Source organism: Lynx rufus, unplaced genomic scaffold, assembly GCF_022079265.1.
Source record: "Lynx rufus isolate CCGP_SWC_20201006 ecotype Redwood Valley unplaced genomic scaffold, mLynRuf1.p SCAF_1, whole genome shotgun sequence".
Lineage (NCBI taxonomy): Eukaryota > Metazoa > Chordata > Mammalia > Carnivora > Felidae > Lynx > Lynx rufus.
Genome location: NW_025814823.1, coordinates 108,859,772 through 108,880,552, shown reverse-complemented (window position 1 = coordinate 108,880,552; position 20,781 = coordinate 108,859,772). Strand labels below are relative to the sequence as shown.

Genomic DNA, 20,781 nt, shown 5'->3' with positions numbered 1-20,781 from the left:
AAACCCTGGGGCTCAGGAGGCATTAATTCCAGAGCTTTCAGAGCATTCCCTGGCTCCTGGAAGATAGGGAAGCATCTGTCATCCATGGCCTAGGGCTTGAGCATATGGTTCTCAGGAAAACCGGGCCGGATGTCTGACTGTCAAGTGTGACCGCTAAGGGATCTGGCCTGTCACCTGGACAGGCCTGTCTAGGGATACACTGTGTTGCACAAGAAGACTGTACACCCCAACCAACCCAGGGCCTGCCCTACTGTATTTGGCCAGGGCCTGGCCAAGGTCATTTTGTCACTTGTGATCCAAGACAGATGGAAGGACAGAACCAGACTCCTCCCTAGCCTGCCATCAGCTCTCCTCTCTCACCTACCTCTTGTTTCCTACAGAGTTCATCCTCTCGCTTCTGGAGAAGATGCAGACACAAGAGATACTGAGGTTGCTGCGGCTGCCCGAGCTGGGCGACTTGGGCCAGTTTTTCCGCAGCCTCTCAGCTACCACCCTTGTGAGTATGGGTGCTCTGGCTGCCATCCTCGCCTACTGGTTCACTCACCGGCCAAAGGCCTTACAACCACCATGCAACCTCCTGATGCAGTCAGAGGAAGTGGAGGTGAGCAATGTGGAAGTGGCTGGGCTGTGGAAAGGAGTGGGCAGAGGACAGGTATCTTGAAGGTAGAAGCCAAACTTATAGCTGATTTTACCTAAAATGGTGCAGAGAATCTTGGTTTCCCCAAGCAGTGAACCACTAAGCCTCCCAGTAGCCTTGAGCAGTGTCTCCTGCTAGATGCTCCTCTGCCTCTCCCAGGAATTGAACCCTGGGCAGAGCCCAATCATGGCCTTGCACCAGGCCTCTAGTTTGCCTGTCTCTTGGGTGGGAAGACTTGGCTCACTGGTGCCTCAGTAGAAAACCTAAGGTTCTCAAGGAGCTGCCAGATAAATTCCCTCCCAGAGTCTCTCTGTGCCCAGCCATGGTCTGGAGCTGGGACTCTGAACTGAGCCCACCCGTGCTCCTGTCCTCCCAGAGCACGTGGACTCACAGAGAAGGTCACCAAGGGGAGGAAAGGTGGAGTGGCCCAGCCTGGACAAGGGTATTCCAGGCTAAATCTAGAAGGACTAGTGAGATTTGTTTCTTTCTTAAGCTTGTGACATTTATTTTGCCTTTTTTTTTTTAAGTATATTCATTTATTTTGAAAGAGAGAGAGTGGGGGGGGCAGAGAGAGGGAGAGAGAGAATCCAAGCAGGCTCTGCACTCTTAGCACAGAGCCCCATGCGGGGCTCGATCCTGTGAACTGGGAGTTCATGACGTGAGCCGAAATCACTAACCAGACACTTAACTGACTGAGGTACCCAGGGGCCCCTATTTTGCCTTTTTAAAAATTATCTTTTTCTTAAATTTTATTCATTTTGAATAGATAATATATTCACACTTCAAAAGGGAAAAAGGTCATAGACTGAAGAGCTTCCACCTTTTCTTCCCCAGGGAAACCTAGTAATGATCATCTGTGAGCGAATAGATATTTGCCCCTCTTTTTAAAAGCTATCATGCTGCATATACAGTTCAACATCCTGCCTTTTTTGCTCTTGATCTTGGCAACCATGAGCATAGCAGAGTTTTGCCCACTAGGAGAGGGTGCAAGTCTAGATAGGATGGGGATGTTCAGGGCACTTTTCCAGCAGAAGGCATGATGTGTGCAACGATGTGAGTATGTGATCTTGTACCTGGTGGCTTTGGGAAATGGAGATTCATATGGGGTGGCTGGACAGCGGAGAAGGGCTACCAACAGGCTAGCAGAGTAATTACCAGTATGGCGTTTGGTATACAGGAGCCCTGAAGGGCTGGCTATACCTCTTACTAGCTGTATGGTTGTTGGCAGTTTCTTAACTCTCTGAGCCTCAATGTCCTCAACTGTCAGGTGAGTAATAAAAGGAGTATCTGCTTCCTGAGTTGTGGTAAGGATTTGGTAAGGTGACACAGAGAAAGCACCAGACTATTTGGTAATTTTAATTATAACTTACTTTGAGAGGCCAGCAAGGACAAAGGTCCATGGGCCAGGATCCTGGAGGGAGCAGCATAGATTTATTTTTTGTTTTTAGTAGTAAGCAGACACAGGGTGAATTCGTGCCGTAGAAGGGTCATGTGGCATGGGCAGGAGTGTTCCTGGACAGGCACCTTTAGCCAGTATTCAAACTAATTCACGCTATTATGTGAATGATGGATGGCACCCAAATTTTTCTTAACCTAGGGGTACAGCAGCAACAGATGATGGGATGAAGGCCACCTTTCCAGGCTGATCCTGATGCCAGAGGGTAGCCTGACTCTAGCCAACACTCACCATTCCTTTGTATGAATGAACCATAGGTATATTTGAACAGTCACTGAAATTATGGACATTTTGTGTGTGCTCACGCAGTGTTTAGGTGCTGTGTGCATGTATGGGAGACCAGTGTACTGGGCCTGTGTATGTGAGCCAACTGTGTTTGAGTGTAGCTGCATATAGGTCAAGCGTATACCAGCCATATGTGTGTGAGTGTGTGTAGAGGTTGTGTGTGTACCATCCAGGTGTGTGTAGGCCATGTGTGTGAGTGCACACAGAGCATGTCCCAGTCCCAACTGTGTGGCCCTGGTGTGCATCCACGCCGTGTACAGCCTGCTGCATACCGGTGCTCTCCCCTGATGCCTATGCCTGCCTCAGCCAGCTTCCCTGGCCTGTGCTTGGCTCGTAGGACAGTGGCGGGGCCCGGAGATCTGTGATTGGAGATGGCCCTCAGCTGCTCACCCACTATTATGATGATGCCAGGACCATGTACGAGGTGTTCCGCCGTGGGCTTAGCATCTCAGGTGAGAGGGGCTGTGAGGGTCTGGAGGAGCCCTGCCAAGGGTTGAGCAGGTGCAAATGTGTGAGCCGACAAGCAGGGAACCAGGAGCGTGGCAGGTGAGTGGTTGCCAGGTTCAGAGGAGAAAAGCAACTCCTGGCACTCCTCCCACTCAGGGAAGTAACTGCATTATGCGGCCGAAGGGCTGACCTCAGCTTTGTTCTAGCCCTTAGCACTGCCTGACCTTAAACCATCTCTTAGCTCATAGTTAAAAAAAATTTTTTTTAATGTTTATTTATTTTTGAGAAAGTGAGAGAGAGAAAATGTGGGCCAGGGAGGGGCAAAGAGAAGGAGATACAGATTCTGAAGTAGGCTCCAGGCTCCAAGCTATCAGCACAGAGCCCGACGCAGGACTCAAACCCATGAACCCCAAGATCATGACCTGAGCTGAAGTCAGACGCTTAACTAACTGAGCCACCTAGGCACTCCTTAGCCCTTATTTTATATCTCCCATGGGCAGCCCCTGCTAAGCCTCAAACTGCCAGGCCTCTGGCTGGCATGGTTCAGAGCCTGAGCCTCTGGGATGTCTGGGTGACCCAGGGTATGGGTCAAAAGGAAGTGGTCACAGAGAGGCAACTCTCCATCTCTGCCTCATAGTCCCCACGTCTTTGTGTCCCCTTGAGGCTACATCACACAGGTCATGGTGGGAACTGGCACTGTGTTAGTCCTTATTCCAGGGCCTCCCTGATCCTTGAGGACATGTCATGCTTGTGTGCTTTAGGCCTCCTTCAGCTTCAGCAGGTTAGACAGGCAGCTGGGGGCAGTTCGCTTGACCCATGGACCACCCCACAGGATGGGATGTCCATTCACCTATCTGATGAGCAGATGCAGGTGACACCCACCCTACCATCCTCCCTGGCACAAGGCCTGCTTATCTCTCTGCAGGGAATGGACCCTGTCTTGGCTTCAGGAAGCCCAAGCAACCTTATCAGTGGCTGTCCTACCAGGAGGTGAGTGATAGAGGACAGGCCCCACCCTGTCGACCCATGTAGACCTGGCATTGTGGGGCTTGTGGGTACCCTGCAGGGTCTCAGAGGGTCATTGTTTCCTTGCATGGCCTGTTTGCCAGACTCCCAGCAGCAACTTCAGAGGACTTCCAGCCGACCTGGGTAGGGTCTTAGGGAGGTCTCAGACCTGTAGGAATCCTTACCTGGGAATCTCCCTCCCCTGCTAAAAGTCCTTGCTTTCCATCACTTCCCCATGTCCATGTGCAGGTGGCCGACAGGGCTGAATATCTAGGGTCCGGACTTCTGCAACACAATTGTAAAGCATGTACAGATCAGTTTGTTGGTGTTTTTGCACAAAATCGACCAGAGGTAAGCATCTGCCTTGATTGGTTTTAGAGGTTTCAGTAGAGTAGGGGGTTGGGTACCATACAACAGCCCTGGTCAAACTGCGTGTAGGGCCGAGGACAAGAGAAAACATGGATGTACTTGTTCCATGCCACCACCGACTCCTTTGACTTTGCCCCTAATCAGGAGTGGACATCTCAGCCAAGCTCCATCTATACCCCACCCAGCCCCACAAACAGGTGTTTCCTGAGCCATGGGGGAAGAAAGACCCAGGGAAGAAGGCCACAAGGCCTAGAAATAGGCTTTGGGCTATTTGGAGGCCCCAAATTCCCTGGGGGCATGCGTGCTCTAGAAAGCTGTGGGGAAGCAGGTGCAACCAGTTAACCTCATGGATTCCTTGCAATGTGGAGGGGGCCAGAACAGAACCTTCTCAGGAAGACCCAGAACAAGTACCCTGGTTGCCTGGGCATAAGAGCAGTACAGCCCTCCTATCTGCTCTGTGCTCCCCCAACCCTGCACCTGTGTGTCTCCACAGTGGATCATCGCAGAGCTTGCCTGCTACACGTATTCTATGGTGGTGATCCCACTATATGACACCCTGGGCCCTGGTGCTATCCGCTACATTATCAACACAGGTGAGTCACCGCTGCCTCCTCTTGCCACTGGCAGCCAGCCCCTGGACCCCAGCCTCTTAGCTTACGCTAATTGTCTGATACTAGTAAGCACTTTGCTTCCATTCTCAAAGAACATTTTCCAATCTGGCCGTTGAGTTGGCTTTCCCCAGTTGGACTTCACCTGAAGGCACCTTCCACAGGGCCTGGCTACCGTGAAGGAGCCTCTGCAGCAGCCTCCACACAGGCTTCCTACTCTCTGAGGCTTACTTTTCAGCTCAGGGCAGATGCGGGGGAAGCGGGGTGGTGGTGGCAAATAACCTCAAGCAGACCTGAGATTATGGATCCTGAGCCTGGAGCAAAGGAATGCTTGGAATCTGCTCCAGGACATTCCTTGGCCTCTTGCCCTTGTTTCTCCTAAGCTCCATGCACTTTCCTCTGTGTACAACACATAGCCTACATGGCCTGTCTTCTGCATTTATTTACACACAAGCTTTGGCACACACAGCCCATGGCTCTGCTGCCTAGCACATGCTACCCACAGTCACAGCCTGTGCTCACACAGCCTGACTTTTCCTAATGGTCCCTTCAGCTGACATCAGCACCGTGGTCGTGGATAAACCTCAGAAGGCTGTGCTTCTGCTAGAACATGTGGAGAGGAAGGAGACTCCAGGGCTGAAGCTCATCATTGTCATGGAACCATTCGAGGAAGCTCTGAAAGACCGAGGGCAGGAGTGTGGGGTGGTCATTAAGTCCATGCAGGCCGTGGAGGTGAGTGTCTGCTTCTGGGCTGTTTACTGGGCCATAGCTGGTTGGCTGCTGAGCCAGGACTGCTGGTTATCTGCCCCTCTCATGCCCCGGGGTGGACGTCTTGGGCCATCAGGGTGTGTCAGGGCTGAGATAGGGCAGGCTTTTACAAGGGCTGGTGGCAGGTGGTGAGGTTGGTGCCTATAGGCATCCTCTAGGTGACAGACTCAGTTGGCTGGCACATTGAATAACACAGGCACCAATAGGTATATGGTAGTGCCAGCCTGCCCCAGAGTTACTTACATAGCCTCTGGAGCCTCCATGTTTTCAGCTAGCCATCAGCCTGTGTGAGCCTCAATACTACAGACATGAGGTCCAGGATCTTTGAGAGGTTCCTTCAGTGTGTCCCAAACTCCCAGCAGCCAGCAGAACCAGTTTTTCTGTGCATGACCTCCCCAGAGGCATCAGGCTGGTGGCAGCTTGTGGCCTGCTAGAGTGACACAGGACATCCTGGTCCCCAGGGCCTCACGCCCGCCTCAGTAGCAGCTCACCCCCACCATCCCTTTCTGGATGTAGACCCCTGAGCGATCCAGGTGTTCTCCTACCTGCCTGTCTGTCACCAACTATACTTGTAATACCTGGGCAGTTGTACCCGTCCATGGTTTGGGGGCCACATTTATGCTGACAACCCCCCATCTGCCCCTCTAGCCTTGACCATTTATCTGGAAGTGTAGGCCACCTAGCCATTCTGTCCTGAGCATGTGTCTCGATGGGCACCTCAAGCTGTCTCCCCCGTTGTACACATGCACAGTGTCTAACCTCTCCCTGGGCCTCAGGCCCCTGTCTGTAATGTGTGGGGTGGCCTAGGCCTGGACGTGCATATAAGAAGAGGCCACTCAGGTGGTTTCTCCACCATGCCAAGCTTATTTTGATTTTTTGTTTATTAACTTGTTTTGATCAATCAGAACTTTTGAGCATTTTAAAAATCATGGTTTTCTCTTCCAGGAGTGTGGCCAACGGAATCATCATGTCCCTGTGGTAAGCTCGTCTGCCAGCAGGTCTTTATTGATGGTGTGCGGGGCTTATCCTCACAGACCACGCTCACTATGCACGCGGCCTTGCTAGGGGGTCAGAGAAGCACCCCTGTGTTAATAAGCCATTGCTGTGAGCAGCTTTGGAAATACCCACTCAGGGAACCAGGACTTGTGTAGGTGAGGGTGTAGAGAGGGACCTGGAACAGGAGTCAGACGTTTAAGATGGAGAAAAAAGGGCAGCCATTCCTCACTACCCTTGGTTCTCCAGAGGCCTTTTCTTTGGGAAGGCTTATTTTTTCCCCTTGTAGGTAGTGAACTCTACAAGGATGGGGTGAACAGGAGAAGCAACAGAATTAGAAGTGAACCCCGGGGCCAAGTGCCCTTGTAACATCTGCTGTCCTTGTTCATCTTTGTGAATTTTTCTTTAAAAAATTTTTTAACGTTTATTCATTTTTGAGAGACAGGGCACAAGCGGTACAGGGGCAGAGAGAGAGGGAGCCACAGAATCCAAAGCAGGCTCCAGGCTCTGAGCTGTCAGCACAGAGCCCAACACGGGACTCAAACCCACGGACCATAAGATCATGATGTGAGCCGAAGTTGGACCTGACTGAGCCACCCAGGCGACCCGTGAACTTTTCTGTGTGTTACCCCCAAGTGATACTTCCTGGGGTCAAGTAACCAGTGACGGTCACTGTTCCTGGGAGAGCCATGTGGGAGTTTTAAGCTTGCTTACGAGGCCTCTTGCCTCCAGTCTTCCCTCCAGCTCAGCCTTTCCCACTCTTCTTACCTGCCCCTGAGCTTTCTCATATGCAGATCAGCCCTTCATGGGCAGCCCTGGTGTATGCCCACCTCCCTCATACCATACCCCAGCCTCGGAGCACCATTCTCCAACCTCTTGGCACACCCTTGCCTCCATGCCTCCACCAGTAACCAGGCTAGTTCCTCTTCCAGAGCCCATCTTCCCTTTGTCTGGAGAGATCTTGCTTGTCCCTCAGTCCCAACTCATGTCATCTCTTCTGCATACAAGCGGATGTGATAGGCTCCTCCTGGTGACCACAGGACTCTGTGCCCTGGGCCAGGGCCAGGGTCTGATACAGAGCAGTCTTGGTGACACAGTGGGAATCTCAGTTCCTGGGCCACACATTGTGTTCCCAGGCCTAACCCCAAACATTTGGGAGAAAGTGGGAAGGCAGGATGGAAATTCTCCACTGAGAAGGTGAGGTCTTTGTTAGAGGCCTAGATGTGACCACTGTAGTCCAATCCCATCTCAGATTCAAGCTGGGGAGGCAGCAGGACCAGGTGAGAAATTAGTGTGACAGATGGATGTCCAAGCCCCCATCAAGTTTCCTCAGCCTCTTTCCTGAGGACCTGCCAGCCCACCTTTCTGACGGCTGCAGGCAGGGGCAGGCACACGACTCTATACCCACTCGTGGTGGGTGGGGGTGCACAGAGAGGCAGGCTGGTTGAGAATTCCAGGGGTCTCGGGCCCTGGCTGGCCACTCTGGATCCTCTTAACATACACTTCTTCTCAACTCTGCAGCCCCCGAAGCCCAGTGACCTCTCCATTGTGTGTTTCACAAGCGGCACAACAGGTGAGCTGAGGCACCCAGATCACCAGCCGGGGCCACCTGCAACCTTCTCTGGCAGCCTTGGTGGTGTGACTGCAGGGGTCTCTGGTGCCCCCCTGACCTCTGAGGCATGGGCTGAGCCTTGTCCCATGCCTGATTCCAGTTCATGGGCTCCCAGTGCCCAGCAGGAGGCAGCATGGGTGGTGGGACATGGATAGTGTGGACTGCGAGGTCCAGGGTGGGGGCTGGCCATTTCCTGGAGCTGGGGCCAGAGGAGGGCTGGGTAGCTGAGTCACATCATCCCTTGCTGAGAAGCAGCTCTCACCACTCTCCTTCCTGCCCTGACTTGGCCTTTGTGTCAGGGACCACAGATAAAGTGTGGGGTTTGGTGTCTGAAAGTCTTGATTTGGGTTCCACTTCTACCACTTGCTGGTGGCTAGGAGCCAGTCACCTAGGCTTGCTGCCACCTCCTCTCCAGCCTCTCCCTGTGATAGGGTGGTTGAAAGTGCCAGAGAGGGAATGGTGTGGAAAAAGGCAGTGCAGAAACTCTGAAGGATGGGGCTGGTATGCTGTGGGCGTGGATGTCGGATGAGGACAAGCAGAAATGATTCACCCCATGCCTGGTGCTGACAGAGGAGTGCATAGGGCAGCATCAGCAGGGATAGCCAAGGAAGGCTGCCTGGAGGAGGCAGGGTGCACAGGAGGGGTGTGGCCACAGGCACAGCACTTCACAGTCTGCAGTGCCTTTTCCCCCCAGTCACTGAGCTGCTGGGGCCTCAGCACGGCCTGTGAGGCAAGCAGGCATGGATGCTATATGAGTGGATGCCACCGGCAAGTGGAAGCAGGGGACTTGTGCCCTTTTTCCAGAACCCCCGGCCCAGTGCTCTTCCTCTGCTGCTACTCCATCTCATCTATTGACTTGGGAAGTCACTTGTCCTAGCCTTGAATGGGCAAGAAGTTTCCAGCCGCCTTCTTCTGGTTGGAGGGCTGACCTGCCTTGATGATAACGCTTGATGGGGTGGGCAGTGAAAGTGGAACTTCGCACAGTCTCTGCAGATGCAGCCTCTAAGGCATTTGGCAGGTCCTCCCCAGCCCCATAAGCAGACCCGCCATGAGGATGGATCATGATAAACAAGGCTTTGTTAGATCTAGATGGATTTTTGCCATTAACTCAGTGGGTTTGAGGATTTCCACCCCACGGCTAATTTTTATCAGAAAAGAAATAGCATAGTCCTTGCTCTCCAGTAGCTGACATCTAGAGTCAACGCAGAATTCAAAAACGCCCTTCAGGTTTACGTGGGTGTTTGTTTGTTTGTTTGTTTTTTGTTTTTTTTTTTTGTCATGAGTTTCATACGTAAAATTTTGGTGATATGTCTCTCCAGCCTGGGTTGGGAAACAGGTTACTACTGTGGCCTTTATGTATTTATTTTTTAAATTTATTTTGAGAGAGAGAGCAAGCAGGGTAGGGGCAGAGAGAGAGAGGGAGAGAGAGAATCCCAAGCAAGCTCCATACTGTCTCACAGAGCCCAACACAGGAGAAAGAACTCACAAACCATGAGATCATGACCTGAGCCAAAATCAAGAGTCAGACATTTAACCAACTGAGCTACACAGGCGCCCTACTACCGTGGCTTTTACCTTTAGACCCTTGATGTTCAAGAGTGCCCCTAGGCTTTTAATGAGTCACTTGGTCATATTGGCCTCCATATCTGGAGAAGAACTTCATGGAGCAGAAATGTGCTATCACCTAGGTGTAGAGGGCAGGCCTCATGTCCCATGCTTTTCCAAACCATGAAATCACAATTGGAAGCTAAACCATCCTGCCCAAGCTCTGTGTGGTGGAAGATGGTTATATGGAGCCAGGAAAACAGGTTGTGATTTAGTGCCCAAGCCTCCCTCGATAGAAGTGCTGCTGGTGCGAGGGCAGAGCTGGGGGATTGAGCAGACCTCTTATCACCCTGCCCGGCTGTACTTGGATTTCCTTGGCATTAGCATGAGCCTGTGCTGTGCCTCTGGTAGCCATCCTGTTTTCGAGCACATCAGCCCTGCCTGTCCTCAGCATCACAAACCCCGGATATAGCTTCTCTTCTGAACTGTGTTCCCAGCTTCATCAGGGGCCCACACTCTTCCTTCAGTGGGGAAAGATGGAACGTATGATCTAAACCTGACATTTGGTTCATGATTCTGGTAGAATCATTCTGGGAAGATTTTCTTCTTGCTATATGATGGAAACATCTGTGGAGATCCCCAGAATAAGCCAGTGCTATGGAACCCTAGTCAGGCTGTGACAGTCCTGCAGGAGGTGAGAGGATGGGGTTTGTCTACACTCAGGGATGGCTACTGGGTGGGTATATAGTTCGTTGTTCATTTCAAAATGACTATTAGCTGGACTGGAATCTGATAGCCCCTACCCCCCACAAAGAGAATTTGTGGGTATAATATAGCCTTGTTTGGGAAATTGGGTGCCATGAGTGATAGTTAAGACGCATACTATGAGTTCATGTACCCTCTCTTCCCAGAGAAGAAAATACAGCGATCTTTTTAAATATATCCTTCTCAAGCTCTATGCTTTTAGCATTCTTTTTCTAACTTGTATCGATTCACTCATTCAGCTCATTTATGGAGCATCCAGTATGCATCAGACCTAGTGCTAGGGGCTGAGGTCACGGGGATGGATAAGACAGACCCCTGTCTTCATGAGCTCACAGCTTATGTTACTGGGCAGTTCAGTACAATGTGGTCACTGCCTCAAGAGTCCACATCCCAGAGTGCATGGAGCACTATGCCACCAAGAGGTCAGAAGAGCAGGACAGAAAGGATTCCCAGCGGAGTCCACTGGAGCAGAGTCCTGAAAGATTGGTAGCTGGAGGAGAATAGGAGGAAGGGCATTCTCAGCATGGGGAACAGCATGTGCAAAGGATTGGCTGCAAGAAAGAAAATATTGCTTCAAAGGAGAGTTGAGTGAGGAAATAGCTGTCTGGGAACATGGCCTGGGAGCACTGGCAGGAGAGGAATGATGAGGGCAAGAGTTTCAAGTGGAGGCTGAGCTAGAGGTGAATAGAATCTGTCAGTGTTGTCTGGTGGCTGAACTATACCCAGAGGATGCCACCACAGAAATGCCTGCTGGTGCTCTTGGCAAAGGCTAATCGTGGAGCGGAGGCTGGAAGCAGAAGCTGATTGCGGTGGAATGAGGAGTGAATGGGAGGTGAGGATGTCACATCAGCACATGTGGACAATTTCTTCAAGAAGCATGGCCATGTCACCAAAAGGCATGCTCCATAATGTTGATAAACATCGCTGTTTGAATAGTCAAAATCTGGAAACAACTCCAGTGCCCATCAGCGATAGAATGGTATACCTCAATAGAATCCTCTCCCTTACTGTACATTGAGTGAAAGAAACCAGACACAAAAGATTGCATGATTTCTTTGGTATAAAATTACAAGAACAATAAACTAGTCTATGGTTTTATAAGTCAGGATAATGGTTGCCGTCCAGGATAACGCTGCCCTGGAATGCTGATGATGTTCTAGTTCTTTAAAAAAAGAAATTGTTTTTAATATTTATTTATTTTTGAGAGAGAGAGAGAGATAGAGTGCAAGCAGGGGAGGGGCATAGAGAGGGGGAGACACAGAATCCAAAGCAGACTCCAGGCTCTGAGCTGTCAGCACAGAGCCCAACGCAGGGCTTGAACCCACAGTTCGTGAGATCATGACTTGAGCGGAAGTTGGACGCTTAACCGACTGAGCCACCCAGATGCCCCGTGATGTTCTATTTCTTGATCTGGTGCTGGTTGCCCAGGTAAGTTCGCTTTGGGAACAAAAAAATCTATTGGATCTGTACACTTATTTGGGCAATTTACCACATATGTATGTTATGCTGTAAGGGAGAATCTATGTGAAAAATAGATTAGCTTTGAAGGAATGACAGACCAAGAGTGGAGCTGGCAGAGGCTATGGAGGGGGTGGGGCTCTTGTTATGGAAACACCTGAAAGTGTTTTTTGTCATCGAAAAAGAGCCACTAGAGACAGAGGAAAGGGAGGTGCTGCTCAGTGGAGCAGAGCCCTTAAAACTCTGGTGTGGATTGAGGGAGAGAGGAGGCTTCTGGATACAGCAGGAACGAGATGTACCCTGCCTGGAGAAGAAGGGAGGAAGAGTGGGTAGAGGCCCCTGGAATTGGAGCATCTCTTCTGTTCTAATTGAGGGCACCCAGGAAAGCTCAGTCATCTGCAGTCATTTAGCCGAGGATGTAATGCCCATCGGCCTTACCTCTGTGGCTGCTCAAAAGTGGGATCTTGGGAAAATACTCTCTTTGACCTATTTGTTTTGTGCCATTCAGTTCAAGACTTATGTGACCATATGCGTAAAACTACATCTGGGTATTCCTGCTGTGCAGCTTTAGGAGAATTTCTTAACCTCTCTTAAGCCTCAACTTGCTTGAATATTAAATGAAGCCATCTGATATCTGTAATATAGACTGTTTTAAGAAATAACTGAGTTACCATGTATGTTTGTATGAGATGCCTAGCACAGTGCCCACAGTCATGGATTTCAGCACCTGGCTGCTATTATAGTTATTATTTGTGTTTCTACCAGCTCTCAAGTCTGATTGTTCAAAAAATTGGTGGATATGGGGTTGATGAAAGTAGGACTCAATCCTGAAGAAGAGTTGGGAGCCTCTAGCAGGGAGATGAACACTCTATCCGCATTATAAAACTTCCAGAGTATTTCTGTCACCGGTGTCTTTTGTAACCCACCTTTGTGTGAAAGTGGAAGCCAGCAGCCAGAGGAACCTCCAGCCAGAGGGCCCGTCACTGCTCCCAGCCCCACTCCCATCCCACCCCTGCAGGAGAGACCTCGAGCTCAGCTTCACCCCATAACTGCTCTCACTTGGAGCCAACATCCATCTGGGGCAGACCTTCAGGTAGTGAAATGCCTTTCTGCAGATCAGCCATGGATGGCCAGCCCAGGAATACTGGTTAAAGCCAAAGTGACATCCGCGGAACCTGAAACTAAGAGGTTTTTTTTTCCTTCAGCAGCTGGAGAGAAAATAAATGAAGGGATGGCCAGCCTATGAGTAGAAGGTGGGGAATGGACAGTAGATCTCATGTTGATAAGATGGTGCCATTGATGTTGCTCCAGATAATAAGAGAAACAGAGCAAACAGTGGTTCTGTCACTTTGCCATGGGTCTAGCTAGGAATGCTCACCAGTTCCTCCATGTGAGCAACTTGAAAAATTTTCCATATCACATTTTTAAAAACTGCTGTCAGATGCATGCACTTGTCCTGAATCAGAGAAGCAAACAGAGCTTTCCAAAGAGTGACCTCCCGCCTCCTAACTCTGACCTTGCATCTTCTCCCAGGATTTGCTGTCAACACGTACTTCTCCTTCGTCCCTTGGGACCATGTCAAGGGATGACTTGAAATCATTTGAACCTTTTCTGGGAATATTTAAAAATCCTTTAGCTCATTAGAAGTTTATGAAACTTCACTTATACCTACAAGAAATCGTTTGTTTCTAAAAGGTCTAAACCTCTCTCATCATGTTGGAGAGGAAAAAGATTTGCCTAAGCAGACTTGGGTAACTACTACCCTTGTATGTGTTGTGGACTGAACTGAATGGAGGTTTCAGAAAATTTTCATTAATGAAGACAACTTTCTTTTGAAATTCTCGGTCACCCACCCTGAGGTTACATTAGGCATGAGCAAGGCAGCCACCCTCACGGATCTGAAGTTCTATAGTACTGGACCCTATTTTGTGGGAGTTCTGATTTCACATCTAGTATTTTGGTGTTATTCTTTAGAAACATGTAGAACTTGGGAATCCACAGGTGAAAATTCCCAGGTGATACTCTCAGAATTGTTTGTGGGCCCAGAGACTGTAGAATTTGTATGTAGGAGGCAATTCAGGGACATTTCTTTTTTTTTTTTAATGTTTGTTTATTTGAAAGAGAGAGAGAGAGAGAGAGAGAGCGCACATGAGAAGGGGAGGGGCAGAGAGAGAGAGAGAGAGAGAGACCCAGAATCTGAAGCAGGCTCCAGGCTCTGAGCTGTCAGCACAGAGACCAATTTGGGGCTCAGACTCATGGACTGCGGGATCATGACCTGAGCCAAAGTCGAAGTTGGACGCTTAACCAATTGAGCCAACCAGACGCCTCCAGGGACGCTTCTTAATATGGGGTTGGGTTTGAGAAAAGATGCTGGGTTAAGAGAAGGACCAGCAGAGGTGAAACAGATCCCATGCATCTTCTTCATTTAAAAAAAAAAAAAAGATGTTTTAATAGTTACCTATTAAAACCCTGTAACCTTCTGTGTCCCCAGAATCATCTCTGTGATTTGTCAGTATGGGGGTGTGTCCCAGAGCATTTGACACAACCTCACCCATCACACATCTTGGTCAGACAGAGATGGAGCCATTACTGATGCTCCTGTTTCTGGCAGATGGAGCCCCAGTAAGTTGAGCAAACAGGCCTAATGGGAGATAATTATGTGAGCAACTTTACCTTTGTCTCCATCTGTTCCTTTAAAGTTGTTCAGTGGGGGTGAAAACATACGCACCTCATGCCTTTTATGGTCATTCTCAGGTCAGTTTCATGGGTGTGGTAAGTCACAGACAGTCTTAATTCACAACTACAAGTGTCGGTCCAAAGTGTGAATCGGTCCACTTTCCTGTGACTTCTTCCCTCCGCACCTTGGGCTGGCTGTGGGCTTGGTGGTCTGCTCTCCTCTCTTTCTCTGGTGTCTCTCCTCCTCCTCCCACTTGCTAATGAAGCTTTTAGCCCTCTCCCACCAGGTGGAAGTGGGAAGGGAGAATAAGGAAGTGGGAAAGGGAAGTTCTCTGATGGTTTGGGGCAACACTTAAAACCTGCTCTTTGTGTCACGGACACTTTCAGGAGTTCTTCTGTTTTGTTTTGTTTTGTTTTGTTTTGTTTTGTTTTGTTTTGTTTTGTTTTGTTTTGTTTTTGAGAGAGAGAGTGAGCGAGAGTGAGAGATAGAGTGTGAGTGCACGTGCAGGCAGGGGAGGGGGCAGGGAGAGAGGGAATGAGAATCTCAGGTGAGCTCCCTGCTGGGTGTGAAGCTAGATCTCAAGACCATGAGATCATGACCTGAGCTGAAATCAAGAGTTGGATGCGCAACTGACTGAGCCACTCAGGTGGTGCCACTTAGGAGTTCTCTTTGCACTCCCTCCTCTACATTTTGTGCCTGTGGACAAGATTCCTTTTTAACCCACAGTTCTTGCCATCACCCCCTCAGACTAATGTTCCTTCTGCCAACTCCATATGCAGTCCCTGGGATTTATTATTTTTTTGCAGCCACGGTCTTCTTCACATTTCTCACCAGGATCCCCAGCTGCAGGGAACATGATTGAGCTCTGAGTTAGCTGGGGTTTCAAGTTGGGAGAGAGGATGGGCTAAAAAACTCTGCGTAGCTCTCTCTGAAGAAATTCTTTTCACAAATCCATTCCTCTCCCTCTTCCCCTTCCTCCTCCTCCTCTTCCTCCTCTTCCTTCTTCTTTTCTCTTCCTCTCTGAGGTAAAATTCACATAGCTTAATTAAGCATTATTAAATATTTTAAAGTGAACAATTTTATGGCATATACTACAATACTCTCTTAATCTCTAGTCACTTTGTCCTTTTATTACCTCTTTCTGGGTGACGGTTGCAAAGTTAAACATATTGGTTTATTTAATATTTCCTGGGTAAGTTTGCACATGGTCTGCCCTCTCACTTTTGGAGTTTCACAGTGGTTGTATCTGCTGCCTTAGTGGAAACTTCTAATAACATCTTTTGCACATGGATTATATTCTTAGACCTTATGAAAGCCCTATGAGGTGGGCATTGTCCCTATTTTACAGGTAAGCAAACAGAGAGGAGAAATGGCTTCCCCATGTTATGCTGGCAGTGACGGGAAAGGCCGGGAGTTGAGACCAGTCAGATGTGTCCAGACGCGGCCTGTGTTGTGTCCACCCTGATGTGAAATGGTGACCACTCTGGCCTCCTTCCCCAGCCTCCTGCGCCCTGGGTCCCTCACCTAGAGAATGACTCTTCTGAGTCATTCTAACAAACCTGGGCTTCACTACAAGGAGTAGTGAGAAGTCTTAGGAAGACAAAGCAAGAATATCCATGTCCCATCTTTGACAATGAGCAAGCAGGGGGTCTACCCCAGCGCTCTGCACCTCTAGCCTAGCCTTAACCCCGGGGCCTTTCCTGGTGCTGGATGCATTGAGGAAGTCCTCTGCTAGCACAGTTGGCTGTTGGATTCTGGAGATTAGACCTACTTAGCCCAGAGATCAGCTCCACATACTGGGTGAAGAGGCAGGGGGCTGAGAACCTGTGCTCCCTTAGGGAGCACAGGCCACAAGTAACCAGCCTGTCAGGCTTTGAGTCACCCTGCCTGTGTGGCTGTGTCACCCGCCTTCTGGTTTAAGCTGCTGGGAGTCTCAAGGTGGGCTTTGAGTGTCTACAGGGTGAAAGTCTCTGACATGGCATTCATCTGCCTAGGACTCTGAAGTGGCTGCCAACGAAGGCCAGAGGCTTGGGTCTGGGTCTGGGTCCGACAGTCTGGGGCTGTCAACTTGGGCACTGTTCTCAAGGAGTGGCCCTTGAGCTTCCAACTAATTTGTCTTTTGTGCTTTCTCTTTTCAGGGAACCCAAAAGGTGCGATGCTCACCCATGGGAACGTGGTGGCTGATTTCTCAGGCTTTCTGAAAGTGACAGAGGTGAATAAAGTAGACTCGCTAAAGCAGGTGTCTCTTGAGGACACCCTCAAGCCTCAGAGGTTTTTTTGTTTGCTTTCTTTTTTCTGCCCTGATGTAATCTGAGCTGCCTTTCACAGGCAGGTGTTTCTGTTGTCATTAGTACAATCTGACCTTTATAGATATTTTAACCTCAAACCCTGAAGTGATCCATACCTGAAAAATAGCCAATTTGATTTCTAAAAGTGCTAAGATCCCAGAAAGACCTGTAAAACTCTTTTTCATTTTTAACTGCAAAAAGTGAGATATCTGTGGTTTTTATGTGTACCTATATTTAGAAAGTAATCCTTAATTACTTGTTTTTCAAATAGGTCAGGGTTTAATTCAGTCATTTCGTGTTTAAGAACTACTAGAGTCTGGGAAACAATGGCGACTGCTAATGTGTAAGACTGTACTTAAAAAGGTAAATCTAAAATCCAAAAAAAAAAAAAAAAAAAAGCTTGATATCTTGGCCTGACAAAAGCATGTTAGCATTTTATAACCGGCTAAGAAAGAAGGACATTTTTCCACAAGTGGTGAGTATCCATGTCTCCTGCAGCTTCCTTAAGGAGAAAGGAATGTTCCTTTTCACTTAAGTTAGGCTTTTTCTCCACAGTGGAGAAAAATCACTGTCTGCATTCCTGCCAGATAGCATTACGGAGCATATGCCCCAAACACTGATAGATTTTGGTAGAAGACTGTAAGAGACTGTTGGTGGCTGAACCCAAGACAGGAGCTGTTTGCCCAGTTCCCAGGGCTTGTCCAGACTCATTCAAAAGCCAGCCTTGGAAGAATAAAGGCCCCTGTGAAAGGGTGGGGGACAGGGAAGTCCAGCAAAGGAGAGTACCCGAGGGTATGTCCTGCTCCTGGGCACAGGCCTTGTGCAGGCACCCCTGGCTGGAGCAGCCCCTGTCCCTGAGATCAGTCCCATCTGTGAGATGTGGGCCAGGGAGGAGGGGTGCAGCAGGGCTCCCTCTTGGCCTCCCCTACAGGCCCTGTCCCCAGACCTTGGCTTGTGAGGCCTGGTTTAGCCATCTGTTTGTCCTGGGCTCATACCCCAGCCACAGCTGGTATAGACCCAGGGCTCCCTGGGTCCCTTTTCTGGAAGAAGGACTAGAAAGTGCTGATAAGCCAAGCCCCTTGGACTCCTGGCTCAGGTGGCCCAGGGAGATGGCGAAGTGGGGTCTGGCCCCAGAGGAGACTTCCCTGCGGAGCTCAGCTCTGCTGGTTTATGTGTGCTTCACTGAGCTTTTTGCTTCTGCAGATAACCTAGACCCACTGGCTGCGCCCTAACACTCCGCCTCCTATGCTGCCCTGTCTCCCTCTCCCTCTCTTCTTCTGCGCCTTTCATCTTCCTCTTTCTCTCACACATTTTTTTCTCTCTCTCATCTTGCCTTTCTCTCTCTCTCTCTCTCTGTCTCCTCCCCACCCACCTCCCCATTTCCCTTCCCTTCTTCCTGTTTGCCCCTCCAGGACCATTTTTCTCTGTATTGTTTTATGACTCTCTTGTCGTCTTCCTGTCAGTGTTTTCTTTCCTTTCTGTCTCCCATGCCCGTCACCTGCAGAAAGTGATCTTTCCGAGACAGGACGATGTGCTCATCTCCTTCCTGCCTTTGGCTCACATGTTTGAGAGAGTAATCCAGGTAAGACGCCCACCTGACTGACCGGGCCTTGCCTGGGCTCCTTCTGTTTTCTTACAGAGTCAGTGGGCTCCCACATGTGCGGATGTGCACATTTCCTATTTGCCTTTAGCACACATGTTTGAGAGAATGGTTCAGGTAAGGCCCTGGCTCCAGGGAGGCACATTCTATGCCCAGAACCCAGAACCCTACCAGAGTGCCACTTGTCACTGGTGCCATGAAATAGAACTAAACTGCCCTGTCCTCAGGCAGGTACCACAGGGGTCCTGGGAGGACTCCAGGGAAGACCCCAGGTCTGCCTTGTCTTCCCTGCGGGTGTAACTCCTCTGAGAGAGGCCCCAGGTGATGGCCTGTGCTCAGAGAGAACTATAGCTTTGCAGAAGTATTTTTACCATTCACACTCTGTGCCATATGGCTCCACTTATGGCCAAGACATTTCCATACCATAACTTCCAAAACTCGCCAACTCCTGGAAAAGGAAACAAGACAGTAAAGTTGGGGAATCAAACTGTCATGATCCCTCGCTCTGGAGATGGGACTGGCATTATGATTGGCCCTGAGATAGGCTTTACAGGAGTGTAGAGGGAGTGAGGGGAGTCCCCATGAGGTAGTGGGAACAAATAATTTTCCACACATGGGTCACTCAGGGGGCCAGCTTATGAATGAGCTATGTCTTCTAAAGCCTCTCCCATCTATCTTGGGGGAGGGCTGGTATATTAGGGCAATGCTTTCCAGCTTTTTAGACATAGATTAGAATGCCATAGTTCATTACTATGAACTAGTTTTGCGACTCTGGGCAAGTCCCTTTACCTCTCTGAGTTTTGCATTCCTCATCTGCAAAATGGAGATATAAATGCTGCCTCACTTATAGGGGTGCTGTGAACATTAAAGAAAGGCACATGCATTAGGCCCCTGGAATATTCCTAACCCCATCAAGAACCATCCAGGACACCCCCCCCTTTTGGCCCCCCTCCACCAAACAATACCCAGAGCCAGCGTTAGCATTGTCCCACGGTACTCACAGGCACTGCACACCCTTCCAGAGTTGCTGAGGTGTCCCTGGGGCAGATCCACAGATCTGGATCAGATCTACTGATAGGATGCAGTATAGCTCAGAGACCTGAGACCCCAGGGAGGTCCTTGCCCAGGGCTTGGGAGTTGAGCATGAGGGAGCAGGAACCAGTGAAGTTGGCTGCTCTGGCATCTCCCAAAGACCCAGGATTCCTCCCTGTCTCCTGCTGCTTCACCCCGTGCCTGAGTGGGACTTAGTGGGAAACGGGGGGCACCCCAGACAGCATTCTTAAGTGTCTCATGGCAGAAGCTGGTGCTGGGATAGGGGGTCACGGGCGCCCTCCATGTAGGGCAGAGCTTTGGACTGCAGCCAGGAGTGATCACCCTGAGGGACTCCTCCCTTCCTGTCCTCTCCCTCCAGTCTGTCGTCTACTGCCATGGAGGGCGCGTAGGCTTCTTCCAGGGAGATATCCGTCTCCTCTCAGATGACATGAAGGCTCTGTGCCCCACCATCTTCCCTGTGGTCCCTCGATTACTGAACCGGATGTATGACAAGGTAAGCCCCAGAGGGGGTCTCTAGCCAGGCTGATGTGCTGTGTGTCTGCTTGACTGTACAGGGTCTGAAGCCCCAGGCAGGCTTTCCATGCCTCCTCCCCCAGGTCCTGGAAGTTAACCTCCTCTCTTGTATTCCTTCACTGTCCCCTTCCTTATCCTGTTTTCTTCCCATTCTCCAAAACCCTGTTTGGACAGATTTTTCTTCAGGAATTTCCATCCCTACAATGTGGCCAGACATTGGTAATGTTCACTTTAGCTGGGTGTCACATCCACTGATGTCCTGCAGGGGCAAAATGGAACTTCTCTTTTGGTTAGTCTGGGCCTTCTTTCTGGGGGGATCTGTCTAGAGGTAGTACACGGGGCCAACAGCTTCTTCCAACTTCTGTTCCTCAGATCTTTAGCCAAGCAGACACACCATTAAAGCGCTGGCTCCTGGAGTTTGCAGCAAAGCGTAAACAGGCTGAGGTCCGAAAGGGAATCATCAGGAATGATAGCATCTGGGATGAACTCTTCTTTAATAAGATTCAGGTAAGAAAACAAACAGTGTTATTATGGAGTGACACCAAAGTGGCCTTATAGAAAAATTGGAGAAACCCATTCCAGTGGGCTTATAAAATGATAATTCATTTGCTCATGCAGTCAAAGCTTAAACTACCATTGAAATATTAAAGGACTCATTTTTGTTATTTGGATGTGTGTGATATTTGCCAAAAGGCAACCAGC

At 49.7% G+C, this 20,781-nt stretch overlaps 1 protein-coding gene across 4 annotated transcripts in view; it reads left to right on the top strand.

Annotated features, from left to right (window-relative positions):
• The first annotated feature begins 382 nt into the window (after positions 1 to 382).
• ACSL6 (acyl-CoA synthetase long chain family member 6) overlaps positions 383 to 20,781 on the top strand; it is a 43,038-nt gene continuing 22,639 nt past the window's right edge. Inside the window, exons 1-12 of one of the 4 annotated variants that reach the window (XM_047095099.1) lie at positions 383 to 601; positions 2,716 to 2,830; positions 3,751 to 3,815; positions 4,080 to 4,181; positions 4,693 to 4,792; positions 5,361 to 5,539; positions 6,521 to 6,553; positions 8,090 to 8,141; positions 16,764 to 16,837; positions 18,418 to 18,495; positions 19,925 to 20,059; positions 20,452 to 20,586. In XM_047095099.1, coding sequence (XP_046951055.1) covers positions 407 to 601; positions 2,716 to 2,830; positions 3,751 to 3,815; positions 4,080 to 4,181; positions 4,693 to 4,792; positions 5,361 to 5,539; positions 6,521 to 6,553; positions 8,090 to 8,141; positions 16,764 to 16,837; positions 18,418 to 18,495; positions 19,925 to 20,059; positions 20,452 to 20,586 — 1,263 coding nt within the window. In that variant the 5' untranslated portion in view covers positions 383 to 406. Of the gene's footprint in view, positions 602 to 2,715; positions 2,831 to 3,750; positions 3,816 to 4,079; positions 4,182 to 4,692; positions 4,793 to 5,360; positions 5,540 to 6,520; positions 6,554 to 8,089; positions 8,142 to 16,763; positions 16,838 to 18,417; positions 18,496 to 18,552; positions 18,631 to 19,924; positions 20,060 to 20,451; positions 20,587 to 20,781 lie in introns of all 4 variants that reach the window. The other 3 variants (XM_047095210.1, XM_047095168.1, XM_047095028.1) reach the window with 3 other exon arrangements.